Source organism: Myotis davidii, unplaced genomic scaffold (genome assembly GCF_000327345.1).
Source record: "Myotis davidii unplaced genomic scaffold, ASM32734v1 scaffold569, whole genome shotgun sequence".
Lineage (NCBI taxonomy): Eukaryota > Metazoa > Chordata > Mammalia > Chiroptera > Vespertilionidae > Myotis > Myotis davidii.
In genome coordinates this window covers 4,224-22,103 of record NW_006299876.1, presented here as the reverse complement: position 1 = coordinate 22,103, position 17,880 = coordinate 4,224, and the positions used below count along the sequence as shown (strand labels likewise).

The 17,880-nt window shown below is 34.1% G+C and overlaps 1 protein-coding gene across 1 annotated transcript in view; it reads left to right on the top strand.

Annotated features, from left to right (window-relative positions):
- Window positions 1-14,439, top strand: part of THOC2 (THO complex 2) — a 118,041-nt gene extending 103,602 nt beyond the window's left edge. Inside the window, exons 35-41 of the mRNA XM_015571960.1 lie at window positions 1,303-1,338; window positions 5,417-5,554; window positions 5,896-5,965; window positions 6,048-6,205; window positions 8,069-8,145; window positions 8,607-8,652; window positions 14,303-14,439. Of these exons, the coding sequence (XP_015427446.1) occupies window positions 1,303-1,338; window positions 5,417-5,554; window positions 5,896-5,965; window positions 6,048-6,205; window positions 8,069-8,145; window positions 8,607-8,634 (507 nt within the window). The 3' untranslated portion in view covers window positions 8,635-8,652; window positions 14,303-14,439. The remainder of the gene's footprint in view (window positions 1-1,302; window positions 1,339-5,416; window positions 5,555-5,895; window positions 5,966-6,047; window positions 6,206-8,068; window positions 8,146-8,606; window positions 8,653-14,302) is intronic.
- The last annotated feature ends 3,441 nt before the right edge of the window (window positions 14,440-17,880 follow it).

Below are 17,880 nucleotides of genomic sequence, written 5' to 3'. Positions count from 1 at the left end.
TTTCAAAGTGCAAGAGAAATTTTACCCAGAAGTGCCTCACTGCTTTAAGCAGTCTTTTTGGAGTGCAATGGTGGCTACAAGCAAATGAATCTTTTCAGCAGAATGAAGCCTATTTTTCGGCATAAATATTGAAGAATATATAGCACTGAAGACTTCCTGGATGACACAGGATAAACAAGATACCTCTGAATTCATCAAGCTTCTTGATGAGCATCATACCGATGTGTGCCTTCTAAGAAGGAATCTTGAAAGGAGTTCCATTTTAAAGTCTCCTTGGTGATCAGTTCTCCTGTAGTGTATATTCAGTGAGCATGCAGCTTCTGTTGTATCTTCCCTTGGAGGTTTGTTTATACCCATTGGGTTCCCAACAAGTTGAACCTTGCGTTATGATAAAAGCAGATGTGGCATCCAATCCTACCACCAAGCAAAGAGAAACCCCAGGCATTCAACTGCAGCACAAAATCGTGGGTGTAGCCTTCTTGAAGACTCAGGGTAGCCATTCCTTGCTTGATATTTAATTTTAATTCTAAAGCCATCTAATTTCATGGAATCTTTGAATTTGCAATACGTTGAACTTTAAAACTGTAAGTTAACTAATTCTTCATCAAGAGCACTGTGGTGGAATACCGTAATTTATTTCCTTTTCTTTCTTTGAAGTGCTTTTTTTTGTTTGTTTTTTTTTGTTTGTTTGTTTTGCTTTGTTTTGTTCTGGGAGGTATGAGATGCACCATCAGAGGCACTTTGCAAAAAAAAAAAAATCAGTCTTTTATAATATTACATTTTATTTTCTTTTAATATAATGCCACTGAGTTTTCTGGCTAGGATATGAAATATATATATTTATTTATGTTTGAGTCACAGTAAAGTAAAAATGGAAACCTCCCAATTAAATAAAAACTATGAAAATGCACGATAGTGTTGTTCTTCCACAGTGACCCCCACTATTTTAAACTTTTTGTGTAGGAAAAAAAAATCGCTTGATTTCTTAAGCCTCTTAACATTACCTGTAAATTACAGTGTAATGGAAAATGTGGCATTGACATTTATTTTTAAATTCTGAGCAGAGTCAGTTTATTTTTTACATTGAGTACATATAATTTATTTAGTTTTTTTAACATTACAATTCCATTACATAGTTTTGCTTTTTTTTTATTGTTGATATTCATGTACTAATGACATCACGAGATTTATCCTCACAAGAAGTAGCTGGTTTATTTCCAGGTTACAGCCATATCTCCCAAAGTTCTTCTGGGTTCTGAGAACTATGCCAGCTCACCTGTCATCTCCATTCATTTTCTACAGGACAGTCTCATCGAACTCAAGGAGTCTTCAGCAAAGGTTTGAGTCTTTTAAAATCATCATGCCTAAGTAATACAAAAAAATTCTTTACCCTTGCCCTAGTAAATTCAGTATGATAACTTTAATGAATACCTATCACAAACTGAAACAATGGATGACAGTGGTCCCTTTTAATGAGATTGTTCTAAAATGTGTGTAATGTGGCAACATTTCTATAATCTCTCCTTGCTTGCTGTGTTATGCATTACCCTTTCATGCTTCAAAATCTGGAAATTAAGGTTTGGGGAAGACATTGTTGGCTTGTTTTGGGGAGTAGGCTTATATAATTTCTTAAAACAAATCTGTCAGGCTGTTTTCTGACTTTTTTAGACAGCCTGAAAAGACCAAAACATAAATTTGATGCATTTACATAACCATTCTAAAAACTGAGCCCATCTTAGTCCGTAAAATTATTTATATTGCCTATGCTGAGCTACCTTTTTGGTAGTTGCAGCATAATATCAAGAAATATGGTCAATATAAACTAATCATTTTCCTGGAGGTGGAATACTCAACTTGATGGTTGCATTTACATGTCAGTATTAATTCATGCCTATTACTCTACTTTCTTGAGTAGTACTGCTACTAAAAATAATGTGCAGTTTGTATATCTTATTACAGAGTTCATTTCATTATTGTAGTTGAATTGTCCATTGTTCATGTTATTTTGTCTTTATTATTATAAAACTTGTACTCTCCTTTACTTTTATATTCTACTTTGCCTCCTCTTATATATCTAAGTATGATTCTTTACTGGTGGACCAATACAAAATGAAATTTTGAAACAAAGCCAGTTGACAGTACTAATTGCTTCTAGATCTATAGCTTTATAATGAAATGTCTGTGGATATTGGGCAAATAAACATTAATTTTTAACAGTTTAGATTAGCCATTGTGCCTGTGTCCTGAAATTGTAGCATTGTTTTTAGAATATACTGTATTAATCAAAAGAGTGTCAGCTTGTACTGTGAATGTTTTCTTTTAAAGTAAAACTTTTCATTGGCTACATTAAATATGTATTGCAATATAATAGGTTTTCACAACCATTTTGGGATTGTGTATGTCAGTTTTAATCATCAGTGGCTTGTGTGGGCTACTTTAAATTTATGGATTTACAATGTTGCCTTGTGAATATTTATTTTCTGAAACATACTTTGAAGCAGTTTGAAACCTGCTGTTATATAAAGTTAACTGGATTTTCTAATCAATGATGAAGATTATGGTTCTTTACATTTGTGAAAACCTTTTGAAAATAAACATATGTGAGAGAAACATATGTTATCTCATTTTGTGCTCATTACATTGCTATGAGGTAGATAGCATAGGTGTTAGTGTATTTTTGACTAAGAGACTGAAGACGTTCTTGGTCCTTTCCCAGTGGCATATAACTTGTCAGTATCAAAACTTGGACTACAGTTAAGATTCCTCAGATGTTCTTATTACCACAATGAACACAAATTGCAAGAAAAGACATTATGGTTCCTTGATTCTTAGCACCCATTTCAACAGTCGTTGACAGGGTTCCTAACTCTTTTACCGTGTTTGTCTTGTTTTTTTAAACTTACAATGATTTAATTCAATCTTACTACTTCCTCTCTTAAAAAAAAAGACGGTGTTCTCTTAAACAGATTTTGAAAATCAATCAAATTGTTTTTTGGATCTAATGAACGTAATGTCAAAAATAAAGCAAATAAAACCCAAAAATCAACAATGCTTCATGCAGATCAATTTAACAAATCATTAATTTTATTTAGCAGACATTTATTGAGTACTCACTGTGTGTGTGTGTACAAGGCACTAGTAAGTGTGTAAAAGCAGAAAAGATACATTAGTTCCTTACCATACTGGAAACTATGGTAAAAAATAAATGACATGAATTTAACAGGGAATTCTTATCACAAAAAGGTTAATATGAAGTAATATGAGTTTACCAGAAAGTGAGTTGCAGAGTCGAGGGACAGTCAAACTGATGATGACTTCTGAGCTGAATTTGAAGGCTAAGTAGGATTTTAAGAGATTAAGGCAGCGGTTCTCAACCTGTGGGTCACGACCCCTTTCATAGAGGTTGAACGACCCTTTCACAGGGGTCGCCTAAGACCATCCTGCATATCAGATATTTACATTATGATTCATAACAGCAACATTACAGTTATGAAGTAGCAACGAAAATAATTTTATGGTTGGGTCACAACATGAGGAACTGTATTTAAAGGGCCAGAAGGTTGAGAACCACTGGATTAAGGTAAAAGTGAACAACCATTTTGGTGAAGAGAACTGGGAAGGGTAGGGTGTTAGGGAACAGTAGTAGCCACAGCATAGAATGTATTGGGTGCTCCCTAGTAGAATATAATTGTGCAAAGATTGCGAAGAGTTTGGAATACCTAAGCTGAAGAGTATGCATTTTATCCCATAGGTAATGAGAGACTTTGTTTTTGTGGAAAAGAGTATTGTGATCAGAACTGTTCTTAAGAGGGTAGAAAGAAGGAATATAATTGAATACATTTCTAAACTAAAATTTTCTAGGTTTCTCAATTTCTAGCAATACAGAATTCAAGTTAGGCACAATTAAAAACTTCATTCTTGTGTATGTGTGTGCGCGTGTGTATGTGTGTGCACATGGGTGCTTATTTGTACCCAAACTATTTTTTTTTGTTTCTATTGGGAGAATTAAGCAATACTTCCTTTAGAGAAATCTTTTTCAAGTATTGCAGTAATATATTATTTCCATTGTCTTGTCAGTTTCATGAGTAATATTAAGACAGGAATACAACTCGCATACAGAAAATCTTGAAGTGTCATTTAGTGCATTATACCCAGCAAGAGTACATTTTGCACAAACACTTTTATGACTGTTTTTTCATTCTCTTGCTCATTGTTAATAATGAACATTTTATTTCAGTTGATCACCAACTTTTAAACATTGAAATTTTAAAGAATCTACTTCTGTATTGCTATAGCACTATTTCTGAGCCAGCTGAATTGAAAATATTTGGTGGTGTTAAAAAAATGTGTTTCTTTAATTCTCAAAGTGATGTTTGTCTTTTTCATGTATTCCTTTGAATATCAAAGGATTTCATTGTGTAACAATATTTGACTTCTGACTCACTGTTCTTTTCATTGCTAAGGTATATCTAGAATTGTGTAGTTATGTAACAAGTTATATTCAGTATTCTGCTGCCTAATACTTTTAATGTCTTGAACATAAGCTTGTAGCACAGTTATAAATGCTGTAAGGTTAGGTATTTGATTGCTTCCTGAATGATTTCTTTTATAGTAGATTTCCATATTTACAACTTGCATAAGTAAAGTTATCTCTTAATTACTAGACTTAGCAATCCTTGATTTTTAGCTGTTTTATTGCCTATGGGCCGTTTGGCAGAGAAAGAATAAGCAGAGGAGAACATTGATTTATCATTTTTCAGTCTTTGAGGTGTTTCATCATCCACAGCTGACTAATATAGTTTACTGAATTATTTAGAACTAGTAAGGCAAAATTCACAGTTAGTTGTGATAATTAGATATAAATTTGAGTGCTTTCAGAAGTGGAGACTATGTAGCCTTTACAGTTGTAAAAATAATTTAGGATAATCTATGCATGATATACTCTGAGGTAGAAAAGACTTATTAGTTATGTCTAGGCTTTATTTTATACTTATGCTCACTGTCATTGATTACCTATCAGTAGATGGTAAAACTATTTAAAATTTCCATGATTTTGTAGAGGTTTGTAATTTTTTTTTACAGTAGAGCAAGTCTAGTCACTATTTTTCACATACGGACTATTGTAATGGTGGTTATAGGTCTTCTCAATAGAGCTGTAAAAGGAACTGTAGCTTGTGAATTTACTAATGAATCTCAGTCGAGGCAGGAATGAACTGGTAATTTTATAAGCCCAAGAATTGAAGTCTTTGCATAATTTGTGCCATGCTCTTTTATTTTACCTCTTGTAATCCAGACAGCTCACCAGTTTTGACTTGGGGTCTCACTACCAATTGTCTTTCATTAAATAAACAATCAAGCAAATGATACCAATACTGGAAAACTAATAATCTTTAGTAATGTTGCCTTAATTTAACAGCTCTACCTTAATCATACTCCTTCACCACTGTCCAAGAGTAAGGAGAGAGAAATGGACAAGAAAGATTTGGACAAGTCAAGGGAAAGATCCAGAGAAAGAGAGAAAAAAGATGAAAAGGACAGGAAGGAACGGAAAAGGGTTTGTAATTTTTTAAAACTAGTTTGGAAAACTCGTTATTGTGTACAATAGTATGTTTGTTGCCTATTTTTAAAGTACTAGTTTATTGCATGGCAATCTGTTATTTAGTGTTTTAATTGGTATTTTCATCCTAAAGTGTGTTTGAATCTTCTACAGTAATAAGGATCTTCAGCCTAATAATCTCTCCCAGCTCTGCTTGTCTTTCATGTCATTTTACCAAGTATGTGAAACTATCACAAATATTCTACAATGCTGTGCGCTTCTTGCATAAAAGTAATACTTTAAAAACGAAACAAAACAAAAAACTCTTGATCAATGTAGTTCACAATTCTTGGTTCTAGGATCACTCAAACAATGACCGTGAAGTGCTACCGGATTTAACCAAGAGGCGAAAAGAGGAAAATGGAACAAGTAGGTAGACTTACCAATACTCTTGAAACAATTGTCAAACTGAATTGGAAATGGCTTTCATGATTCTCTTTTATAATTTTAGTGGCGGTTTCAAAACACAAAAGTGAAAGCCCATGTGAGTCTCCTTATCCAAATGAGAAAGACAAGGAAAAAAATAAGTCCAAATCTTCAGGCAAAGAAAAAGGCGGTGATTCATTTAAATCAGAAAAAATGGATAAAATCTCCTCCAGTGGCAAAAAGGTAAATTGGGACAACAAAGGAACAATATACTTTACTTAGAAAATTAACCCTTTGAAAATGCAGCAAATATTGAGGTTCTTTTATAGTCAAATAGTCTTTTGTTAATTATTTGGGATGGAAAGATGAGACAGTAAGAGAAGGCAGGTTATCTGGGTAATTCAAACCAACTCAGTCCCAAATTACTGGGAGGGTAGAATTAGTTTACCTCTGAAATTCCTTTCCTCTCCATTCCACTCCCACCTATTTCTGTTCCTTGAGTTTCAGCCTTTCTTTTTGTGTTTTCTTTTTCCTCCACTAACAGTGCTTTTTAATTAATCTGTATTCATGAGATTAAAATATGGTTACATGTATTCTCCCTGATCATTAGTGTCATAAAGTAAAAAATGTTTGTGATTCTCAACATTTTTATAACATTTTCTCCTAATAACCTTATGTGTTTGCAACTTGTATTTGATTCTCACATTAAGTGTAGTGTGCATTCTCTTGGATACTTACTAACGGATGATATTCAAACTACATCTCATGCATCAGTCATTAAGTAAGCAAGTCATCACTAAAGTGTAAAGCATTATTTTGTTGTATATTCAAAATATGTATATTTTTTATATTTATACTTGTTAAATTTATAGTTATTAAAAGCAATTTTAGAAAATTATAAGGTGATAGTTTAAAGATTTCTATATGCTTTAGAAGGGAGGTTGCTCCTTTTAAATATTTTTTAAATTGAGTTAAAATTTACATAACAAAATTAGTCATTTTAAAGTATACAAGCATTTAGTATCTTTACAGTGTTGTGCAATCACCATCTCTGTCTAGTTCCAAAACATTTTCATCACCTCAAAGGAAGACTCCATACCCATTAAGCTGCATTCCCCATTTTCCCCTCCCTTTATCCCCTGAAAAAAACTAATCTGCTTTCTGTCTCTGTGGATTTACCAGTTTTGGATATTTCATATAAATGGAATCATGTAATAAAGTGGCCTTTTGTGTCTGACTTCTTTCACTTAGCATAATGTTTTTGAGATTCTTCCATAGTGTAGCATGAATCAGTAGTACTTCATTTCTTTATATGGCTAAATAATATTTCATTGTATGAATATACCACATTTGTTGACCATTTGTTGGACTTTTGTGTTTTCCACCTTTTGGCTATTGTGAATAGTGCTGCTATTAGTATATGTTTGAATACCTGTTTTAAAATCTTGTGTGTATATACCCAGGAGTGGAATTTCTGGGTTATATGGTAATGCTATGTTTAACTTTTTGAGGAACCACCAAACTGTTTTCCACAGTGGCAGCACAATTTATATTTCTACCAGCAATGCATGAGGGGGCCAGTTTCTCTACATTCTTTTCAATATTTTTTAATTTAAATTTTATTTTTTATTACATAGCCATCCTAGTGGGTGTGAAGTGGCATCTCATTGTGGTTTTGATTTTGCATTTCCTTAATGACTAATGATGTTGAGTATCTTTTCATGTGCTTTTTGGCCATTTGTATATCCTCTTTGGAGAAATTTATTCAGATGCTTTGGCCATTTTTAATTGGATTATTTGTCTTTTTGTTGCTCAGTTGTAAGAATTCTGTATATAGTCTGATACTTAGACTCTTATGAGATCTATGATTTGCAAATACTTTCTCCCATTTGGTAGATTGTCTTTTCACTTTCTTGATAGTGTAACTTGATGCATGAAAGTGTTTATTTGATGAAATCCAATTCTTTGTTGTTGCTTGTGCTTTTGGTGTCCTATTAAATAAGTTTTTGAAGAAAAATTTATGACTGGTGGGTGATTGAAAGAGATTTTGAGCTGATTTTTTAATTTGGTTTTCCCTTCCCCAACTAATTCCACCATTCCTTATAGGAGTCCAGGCATGATAAAGAAAAGATAGAAAAGAAAGAGAAACGGGACAGTTCAGGAGGAAAGGAAGAGAAGAAACAATATCCTTTTCATCTTATTGATGCTTTTAATCAGTGAAATGGAAAGCTTTGATACTGTTCATGTTTAGAATTGTACCCTTGTAGTACGTGCTCTAAATGCTGAAGAGCCTCTTAGCTTTTAAATGGTCTCTCCAGTTAATCCTCTCAAATATAAGAAATGTGGAAGTGGGAGAATTGATATATTTTTGAAACTTCTTTGTTGACTGAGGTTGTCTTATGCCACCAAGGGATTTTGGAGTCCTTCTGTCTGTATTATCATTGAGAGGAAGAAAAAGAACAGAGTCCTTTGGGATGGGAGCATGGGGAATTGAAGGGCAAGATGATGCAGCAGACAAGCAAAACTGGTAGAGTTTGAGGCTACCAGCTAGTTAGAGCCAAATAGGCCTGCAAGCTAAGGGATTGTACTAAAAGATGAGACACCATTCTTTTTTCCCTAGTTTTCCCCTTAATTTGTCATCTACTCATAAGTCCTCGGACAAACACAGATAATGAAGACTTTCCATCAAGGTGAGTGTTCTCTCACCTCCTTTTCATTTAAAGAGAAATTTTATGAAATGAGGTCTGATGATGATGATGATGAAGAAACTAGATCCATTTTGCAAAGTACAAGTAGCATTTTTCACCTAAATATAATGACTAGGTCTTTGGGTATAGATGCAAAACAAAATTCACAGTTATTTTTAAGCTGTTTTCATTTTAAGCTTGCTGATTAGCTATGTTTTTTTTTTTTTTTAACACCAGGATGTACTTAAGAACATCTGGCTTTCTTTTCACCACTCATTCCCATCTTCTCTGTATAATTAATTACTTTTTTTAAGTGTCATAGCCTTGTAGGTGGTTGTGGCATCTGCATTTTACAGGTGAAAAAACTGAGACTCTGAAAGTTTAAGTTGAGGAGGGTGACAGAGACTCTAGCTAGCAGAGCCAATACTTAAACATAGGTCTTCTTGCCCTTTCGTGTTCTCTGTTCTTTTTGCCTGTTCATGCAGACAGGTTATTTGGAGATTTTTATTTTAAGTTTTTGTGCCTCTTTTTCTACCAGTGCCCAGGTTTTGCAAAGCTGAAAAGTCTGGTCTGTGCTTTTAGTTCTAGAATTTAAAATCTGCAGCTTTGTTTTCAAGGTATTCATGCTTTATGTGAGATTTAAAAAGTGTTTTAACCATCTTTAGTAAATTGTATGTGGACAATAGTCCACTGTCTTTGTCGTCAGAGTGTTCAGAACCTAATATAGACTTTTTTTGAGCACTCAGGTCATCATCTAAATAGTTATTGTTTGGTGATGCCTTAGGATTATTGAGGTATGTAGGATGATTTACCCTCTACATTTAATGGTTCAGTGTGACTGTATTTGAAGTTTTTTTACTCTTTTTATAGTCCATTTTCCTGCTTCCATATTAGCTGTCACTTCTTAATGATATCAAGTATGCTTGCTGTCTGTACCCTCCCCCAAATATTATTTGCTGCTTCCATTTTTTTTTTATAAAACCATACAGAAAACCAATACTCTTTACAGTTGTTTTTGAGAGTGAGAAATGTCTAAGAGCCTGTTCTGTATTAGGGTATAAGCTATAGGGTATAGATTTTTTTTATTGTTATTTTGTCTGCAAAGCAGGGTTTTGCAGTTCCAAATAGGTAACTCCTGACTAATAGTGTGTTTTTTTCTGCTTCGTTATCTGTGCTTGTTATCTAAGTAGTAGAGTGGGGTAAAATGAGAGTTATGAGAGAGCATTTAGAATTTAGTAATTTTTTATAATTAGAAATATTGTAAAAGTAATATTATTGCCCATTCTTCAGTTTTAGTCATCTCCACCTCAACAACTATCTATCTTCTCTAGTGAACTATAAACTCTTAATCTTTTTTTATTCTTCACCTTAAACTTTTATTTAATTTTCATATGTTTTTATTGATTGCAGATAGAGGAAAGTAAAGGGCGAGGGAGAAAGAAATAGAAACATCAATGATGACAGAGAACCATCGATCAGCTGCCTCCTGCAGACCCCCTACTGGGGATCCAGCTCAAAACCCAGGCATGTGCCCTGACTGGGAATCGAACCATGACCCCTGTTTCATGAGTCGATGCTCAATCACTGAGCAACACCAGCCGGGCTTAGCCTTTCTTTTAGTTTGGCATTTTGCTTTTTACTTCTCCTTTCACACGGTCTCCTTATTAAAGAAAACCAAAAACCCTACCTCTTATGTCTTTGTTCGGAATGGGCTAACCATAACTAACAATTTTCACTGTGATTTTATCCATCTCTCTTTACTCAGTACCTAAATATTATTTTTTGGTATGTGAAAGTTATGCTAAAGATTCCTTTGAGTTCTTCACATAGGCCATGGATTATTTGTACTTTACCTCTCTATATAATCTCTCAGGACCAAAGGCAGGAAAAGACTGGCCTGGGGTGTTAGGTTGGTGGTCTTGTAGCAGAGCTTCTTAATTCAGATACCCTTTTATGGTTCATTTAGCATGATGGTCATTCTGTTAAATTTCTTGCTGACAATTATGTACTGTACTTTCTTCTTGGGTAGTCTCTTAATTTTGTGAGGTTGATATTTCCTTTTGCCAGCTGCCTCCTATTGGATACATTCTAGGGTTGGTTAGGTCTTTCTGTTGTTCTGCCTTTACCTTTAGAGGTCTCATCATTTCGGATTAGCACCATTTACCGTTAGGCTACCTCAAATCTGCTGCTTCCTGCTGTTTTTAATTTTATTTTACATTCTACAGAAAGTAAAATGCTTGTCTCACATTTCTGTGATTCAAAAAGATGCCATTAATTTTAAGAATCATTGGTTTCTATACCTGTTTTTTGAGAAGAGTGAATAGAGAAAGGACATTTATTATAAGTATCATCCGGATTTCAGAAACATTAAAACGATTGCATTAGAGTTAAGAAATACAATATATAAATGTGACCCAGATTTAATTCCTTGCAAAGTCTTTTGTCTTCTTTTTCTGTTTCACAGTTTTACTTGCACCATTCTTCCTGCTTGTTTTCTATCTTTTCTCACTTGTTATTGCTAAAGTCTTTGTCCAAATTCCTTCTCTCTCCTTGATTTAGTTCCTTGAACACTACTAGCTGCTTTGCCTTTAACCTTTCCTTTAGTTTAATCTTTAAAAATTCATGCCAATTAAATTTTTCTTTTTAGAACCATCCTTTAGCTTCTCAATTTGAATTTGATACATGTGGTCCTCAATTCATGAATGTGGAGCTCAGTTAAGTTAGATCATTGAGAGTCCTTTTAGAACCAGATGCTATGCTATACTGAACTGAGACTTTCTCCCAGATTTTGAGAGGCTCAATCTTGGACTTTATACTTGATTTCAAAGAATATTAGCAGTTAGCTCTATCCTCTCCATCTGTATTTGTAATATACTACATTCCAATTCTAATCCTCCACTCCAATAAGGCCTAATATATTTTGCAGGTCCGTCTCAGCTCCAGTGTGTAACCTAATCAATTCTTTTATGCTTTAAACCCAGTGTTGTAAATTCTCAGGCCTTGGGCAGAGCGTGGCTCATTAGATGTATCTCCTGGAGTCACACAATATTTAACATTTTTAAAAAGTGATCATCTTTAAAAATCAGAAGAGTTGACAAATCAGAATTTCAGTTTCTCTTGAAAAATTGGGACATCTGGCAATATCGTGTTCTGATTTTTATATGGCAGCAATCAGCTAGACCTGCCAAGGTGCTGTGCCCCCCTCTTCCTTATACAGAGAGTGGGTCTTTTTAAATTTTTATTTTATTTCAATCAGTCCCCACCCAGCTCACTTCATTTGTTTCCATTATATACTAACCCCTATAAACAGTTGATTTTATAATTACTGTTATGAGCCTTATTTCGACTGAAGTGCTCAAAGATTGCTTATTTTAGGACTGTGTTGACTGTGTTGCCATGTCAAGGCATAGTCCTAGATGCTGGTAATGTGTTAGAGTAGAGAGTGTCTAATTAAGTTTCTTTCTCAGTAGTTTCCGATTGCTTATGTGTGTTTGTGGGCTTTCTTACAGAGTCCTAGTCACTGATTCTTATTTATATATGAGTATGTTACATGTCCCTGTACTTAGATTGTGATCTTGGTAAAGGCAGTAATTTCGTTCCTTCCTTATAATCAAACAACCAAGTATTTTTCTTTATTACTTGCTAGGTTTCAGCAACTCTGTTAACTTCATATGGAGAGCTATGTACAGAGGTGTTAAGTGTATCTCTTTGGGATTGATGTGAAACAGCATTGACTTTTTTTTCTCTCAAAAAAAGGTTCCATTTATTTACAGCATTTGATAATATACTATTTAAAAAGAAGTTGCTTTGTATGCTGCAAAATATTTTTTGAGGGCAGGTTTATTATGCTTTCATTTGGGTCTGTATGTAGATTCATTGATAAACACAAACTATTTTTATCTTCATTATCATTCTTTATATTGACTGGAATCGAACCCTTCAGTCCACAGGCCGATGCTCTATCCATTGAGCCAAACCAGCTAGGACATTCTTTATACTTTTAAAAGTACTTGGTGTGAGTTCTTTGCACTGATATTCATAGCCACTGAAAAGCTGGAGAAAACAGGAGGAATTTTCCATTTCTTTCTTCCACTTAAGGTAGATCAAATATTCAATAAGGTGCTGTGCTGTTTTTATCTGGACATAGACATGAACACTTACAAAAGGTTCTCATACCACATTTACCCCGAGCGTGACTATCCCTAATACATGCATTTATCCTGAGAGTTACCCCTGGGTATGCTAAGATTCAGGTCAACAAATTCCCAGTTTTAACTCTGAGTTATATTTTACCCACATGAAACATCCTAGGTAGCACTATAGGGGTAAATGAAAGGAGTATAGTGGATGGCTGTCCCTCTAACTTCTTTCTTCCTTTTAAGTGTTCATTTGACTTTTTAGCTATCAACTTCATCCATATATGCCTTTTTACTTGGAGTGAGGGAGAAAGAAAAAGAGGGGTGAAGGAGAGGGAGAGAAAGAGAAAGAACTTGAGAGCTAGTATCATGAAATCCTGACAGCTTCAGTCACTAGTGAAAATAAAGGGAACTAAATTCTGGGATGCCTTCTTTGAGGTGAAGATACTTAACCAAAAACAATCTGTTGATTTGGTGGACATATATTTTCTCTAAAGCAAATTTTGCCACCAAGAGGGCTCTTTTATGAGGAATCTATGAACAATTGAGACTTTTCTTAAGACCTTCTTGGTGACTTAGATCATAAAATTAGATAGTGTGTGTCTATAAAAGCACACCTCCAATAAGAAGGCTGAATTTTTACTTGTCTTTCTTCTCTACTTTGATCATCAGTTTAGCTGCTCTTTTCTCCAGATCACCCTACTTTTCAAACTTGTTTCTTGCTGTCATTGGTCTCTGTAAAATAACATCACTTAAAATCAGCTGCCTCAACCCTTAGGGGGTGCTCTTTGGGGTCATTTCATGCAGTTTTCTGACGCCCTAACAAAGGAGGAGGACGTGATAGAACATAGGCAAATGGCAATGTTACTAATTCAGCAGGGCCCATTTCTGGCAAGTAAAAAGAAAAAAAAATCAGGATGTTCAGATAATTCTTAATAGAAGGTGATGTTTACAAAGGTAATCTTGTCTTAGCAGAATGGAGGGCCACTTTTTGTTAGACTGTGTTCTGCAGACATGGTGTTACCAATGCAGTTTATGGCACTAATAAAGTAAAGGTGTCTATGATGGAGGGCAGCCAACTCTGAACTGAGTTTGAAGTAGAAACCCTTTGAGAAACAGCAACAGTTCTAGGTGTAAAAAAGATAGATCCATGCAATCCATTGCAGTTAGAGCCTGGGGTTACTTATTTACAGTGGTTAAAAGTGGCCCGTATTTAAAATAAATAGTTAATTAAAAAACCTTAGAGAATGTTCCAGGTAATGTGGTATAAACTCATTGTTAGTGAGAAGAAAATATTATTTTGCTGGAAGGCTGAGTTTGGCACTGTTTCATCACTATGTGACTTTCTTCTTGATGGCAGTTTTCTTTCTGAAATTCACTAAACTTGGGTTGATTTTCAAGTTTGTAATCCCAATACTTCAGCATTATTTTATAAATACACTCTGGACACTGCTGAGAGACTGACACCCAGTATCTTCTCTCCACTTGCTTTTGTGCTTGCTGATTTGTCATTCCAGGGTATGGACAGATCCCTAAGCTGAAGGTCTCCCAGAGGAGGATGCCAAAGCTCCATGCGTCACTCTCAGAACGATATCTCCCATACTTAAGAGCTTCTGGTGCTGTCCATTTAATGGGAATCTGCTTTAAGTCAGAAGATGAATACACACCACCATCCTCTTGATGAGACATTCCAAAGTCACTGATTTTCAGAACATTATTTTCACCTCCAGACAGTTCCTTGCAGCAAGGTCCCTGTGTATACAATTTTTACTCGAAATTCACCATCCAGAAGCAGCATCTAATGAAAATTTCACTGTTCTATTAGTTCATCCTTCTTTTCAGAAAGGAGAGGAAATCGCCTCCTGGAACCAGTTCCTTAATGATGTAGATAGACTGCATTTGTGTGTGAACTCCTATTTGAAAATATTGGGATGATTGTATTGCTTGAGGATTTTGGCCTCTTGTAAAAATTTTTAATTTCATCTTTACAAGTGGGAAAGATCATCATTACATTTTTACAGCAATAGCAGTTTTATCTTTTAACCCTTAAATATATCACCAAATTTTCCCTTGCTCAGTAATACTCCTGTTGTGACTGACATCTTCATGACTGAGAACCTGTTTCTTTTTCTAGTTATGGCCGTCATGATACTCTTAATTGGAACATTGACTTTTTTGCTATTAAGAAAATGAGATAAAATGCACAGAGCATAAAACTTGCCATTTTAAAATGGTTTTTACTATTCAGTATGCTGTATAACCATCACCACTAATTCCAGAACATTTCTATCATCCCCCACCTGTTAGCAGTTGCTCCCAATTCTCCCTTCCCCCAGCTCCTGGAAATGTTATACTTTCTATCTCTATAGAGTTGCCTGTTTTGGACATTTTATAAAAATGTACTTATGCAACATGTGACCTTTTGGGTCTGGCTTCTTTCACATAAAGTTATGAATTCAAGGTTCATCCATGATATATATAGCATGTATCAACTTCATTTTTTTAATTAACTGAATAATATTCCATTGTATGAATTTGTACCATATTTTGTTTATCCATCCATCAGTTATGGACAGGAACAATGATTTATAAGTATTAAATTGTAAGTTCAACATTAGTGTATCCACAATTATAATTATGATGTTAAGATTATACCTGATGTGAACAGAATGCTGTATAGAAATGATATGTAAATTATTTGTCAGCATTTCATGGAAGTGTGATTATTTTTTAAGGTTCTCCTAGCTCTGGTTTTATGAAATATGTGAATGTAGTATTTTCATCAATAAAGTTTAATGCGTTAAGCATTAGTTTAAAAATAAATGAGAAAAATGTTAGGCAGATAAGTTATTTGCCACATGTTGTAATGATTATGTTCTGAATTTATTTCATTATGCAGTATTTGAAAAATGTCAATACATAAAGGAAAGGAAATAAGTATAATTAAGTCAATATATTTTTAAAGCAATTTTTATAATTTAGCAGACATTGCATCTTAATATAAGTCACTATTAAAATCATGCCCTTGTGAAAAATGTGATGTCATTTTTTTCTTTTTTTGTTGATCATGTAAAATTGGTTCCTTTTTGTTGTTATGTGTTCTGTTTACTTTTGACAAGCTATTGCTTGTTGCTGAAGAATGTTTTACGTGTTTCTATTTCATTTTTTCCTCCCCCCTCCCCCACTTGAGGGCTTTCACAGATAAAATGTTCAATGTTTTTTTATTTTATTTTGAAGTCATCATAGTCTGCCTGTCTTGAATGGTTTCTGAGAGTGGGCACTAAGAAACAAAGATGTTTCATCCTTATCTAGGGAATTAACTCAAGCCTATGTTGTTGATAGAACTCACTGATTTTTCTTCTTTGTTAAACCAACCTTCCTTCCTTCCTCCCTTCATCCCTCCCGCCCTCCCTCTCTGCTTTCTTTTTCCCTCCCCCTCCTCCTCCTCTCCCTTCTGTCAACCTTCCCTCCTCCCATTCCTTCTTTTCTTCCTTCTTTTATCTATCAATATAATCACTTTGTTTCTTTCAGATGAGATTGGAATGGAATTGTTCAAGCTGTGACCAGAAATTTAGTTTCCTGAGTACATTGCCAAGAATCACAAATGAAGAGGGCCCAGTTGCATCTTCTTAAATTATTCATTTATCTGTTTTATTGCTCCATGCAGGAAACTTTAAATTGTTGAGTTGTACATTACTGTATTTAACTTGTTGCTTAGTTTCTACATATTTATTTTCAGTAAATGGCTGAAAGTGTTAACTATTCCATATTTTTAGCACAATGTGCTGCATATAGTTCCCAAGAAGCAAATGAGGTTTCATGTGTACAGAATTTCACTTCAGGTTTAGTTTTTTTAAAAAATCTGAAATGTTTCCTTTTTATTGTTTGAAGCTGAAAATAAACAATTATTGAACCATTTTGAATTTACCTCATTTTAAAACTAATTTTAATTTATTATTTGGGCTGTTTTTAATATTAGTCACTAAAAACAAAGTGGGAGCAGTGTCTAATGCAATAATTAGGGATCACTTTATATAATACATGTACAACATTAAAACCTGTTTAAAAAAAGAAAAAGTTACCAGCACTCACTTGTCCCTTGCCATTTTTTCTTATAATTATATTAGATAAATCTGTGGTGGGGAGTGGGTATCAAAAGTTACTTGTGTTCTAATTCTACAGCTAGAGGAGCTTTGTATTGCTGAACTTCACCTGGAAAAGTTTCAGTGACATTTTTAAAAGAAAAAGTTTTAATCTACCAAATTCTACCAGTGTAACCTTTTTTCTAAATAAACGATAGTTTTCTCAAATGATTGTGTATCATTGTGTGTATTGTTGCTTATTCAAAATAACTTAGCAGAGATAATTCAGTAAGTTTCCTAGCCTTTTCTCTTCTCCCTCCTGTCTTAGCTCCTGGACTATAATGTTTTCAAATGAAATCTCATTTAGTGATAAGAAAAAATTCTATTTGCTCACCTCTGCACCTGGTATAAACAGTGGCTGAAATTATGCCAAGAATTACCATTTACTCTTCAGTTCCCTGGAATCAGTGATGCCCATGCAAGTTAAATTTGTTTTTTAGGATGACAACAAAGGCTGTAATTTTAAAAAGTATTGACAGTGTTGAATATATCCTAAAATTGGCAAAGGGATATACTAGTAAATCTTGATGCTCCCTTTCAGGTAATTGTAATTTGCAAAATTTGATGACCACAATAATTATGGGAGAGAGATCCATTCAATGACTTTAACACCCATAATGTCCCTGGCATAAAAGATATATGTCTTAGAATTATTTTGACATTGACAAAATAACAATGGTTTACCTCAAAATCATTTTTGTCAGAAATATATCAGGGAAGAGCTTGCCAGTTGTTACGTTGCATTCACATTTTAAAGATTACACGACTAAGTTTGAAAGAAATTTTGCTATTAAGCATTTTATCTCTTCTCCCTATTCCCCAAATTATTAAACATGGGTAATGTTTGCTTGTGGCCTTGGTAGAAATGCATTGAGGATGGAAAATATTAACTTTGATTTTAACTACAAAAATCATTTATGTTGGAAGTAGCAAATCTGTATGTGTAGTGATAA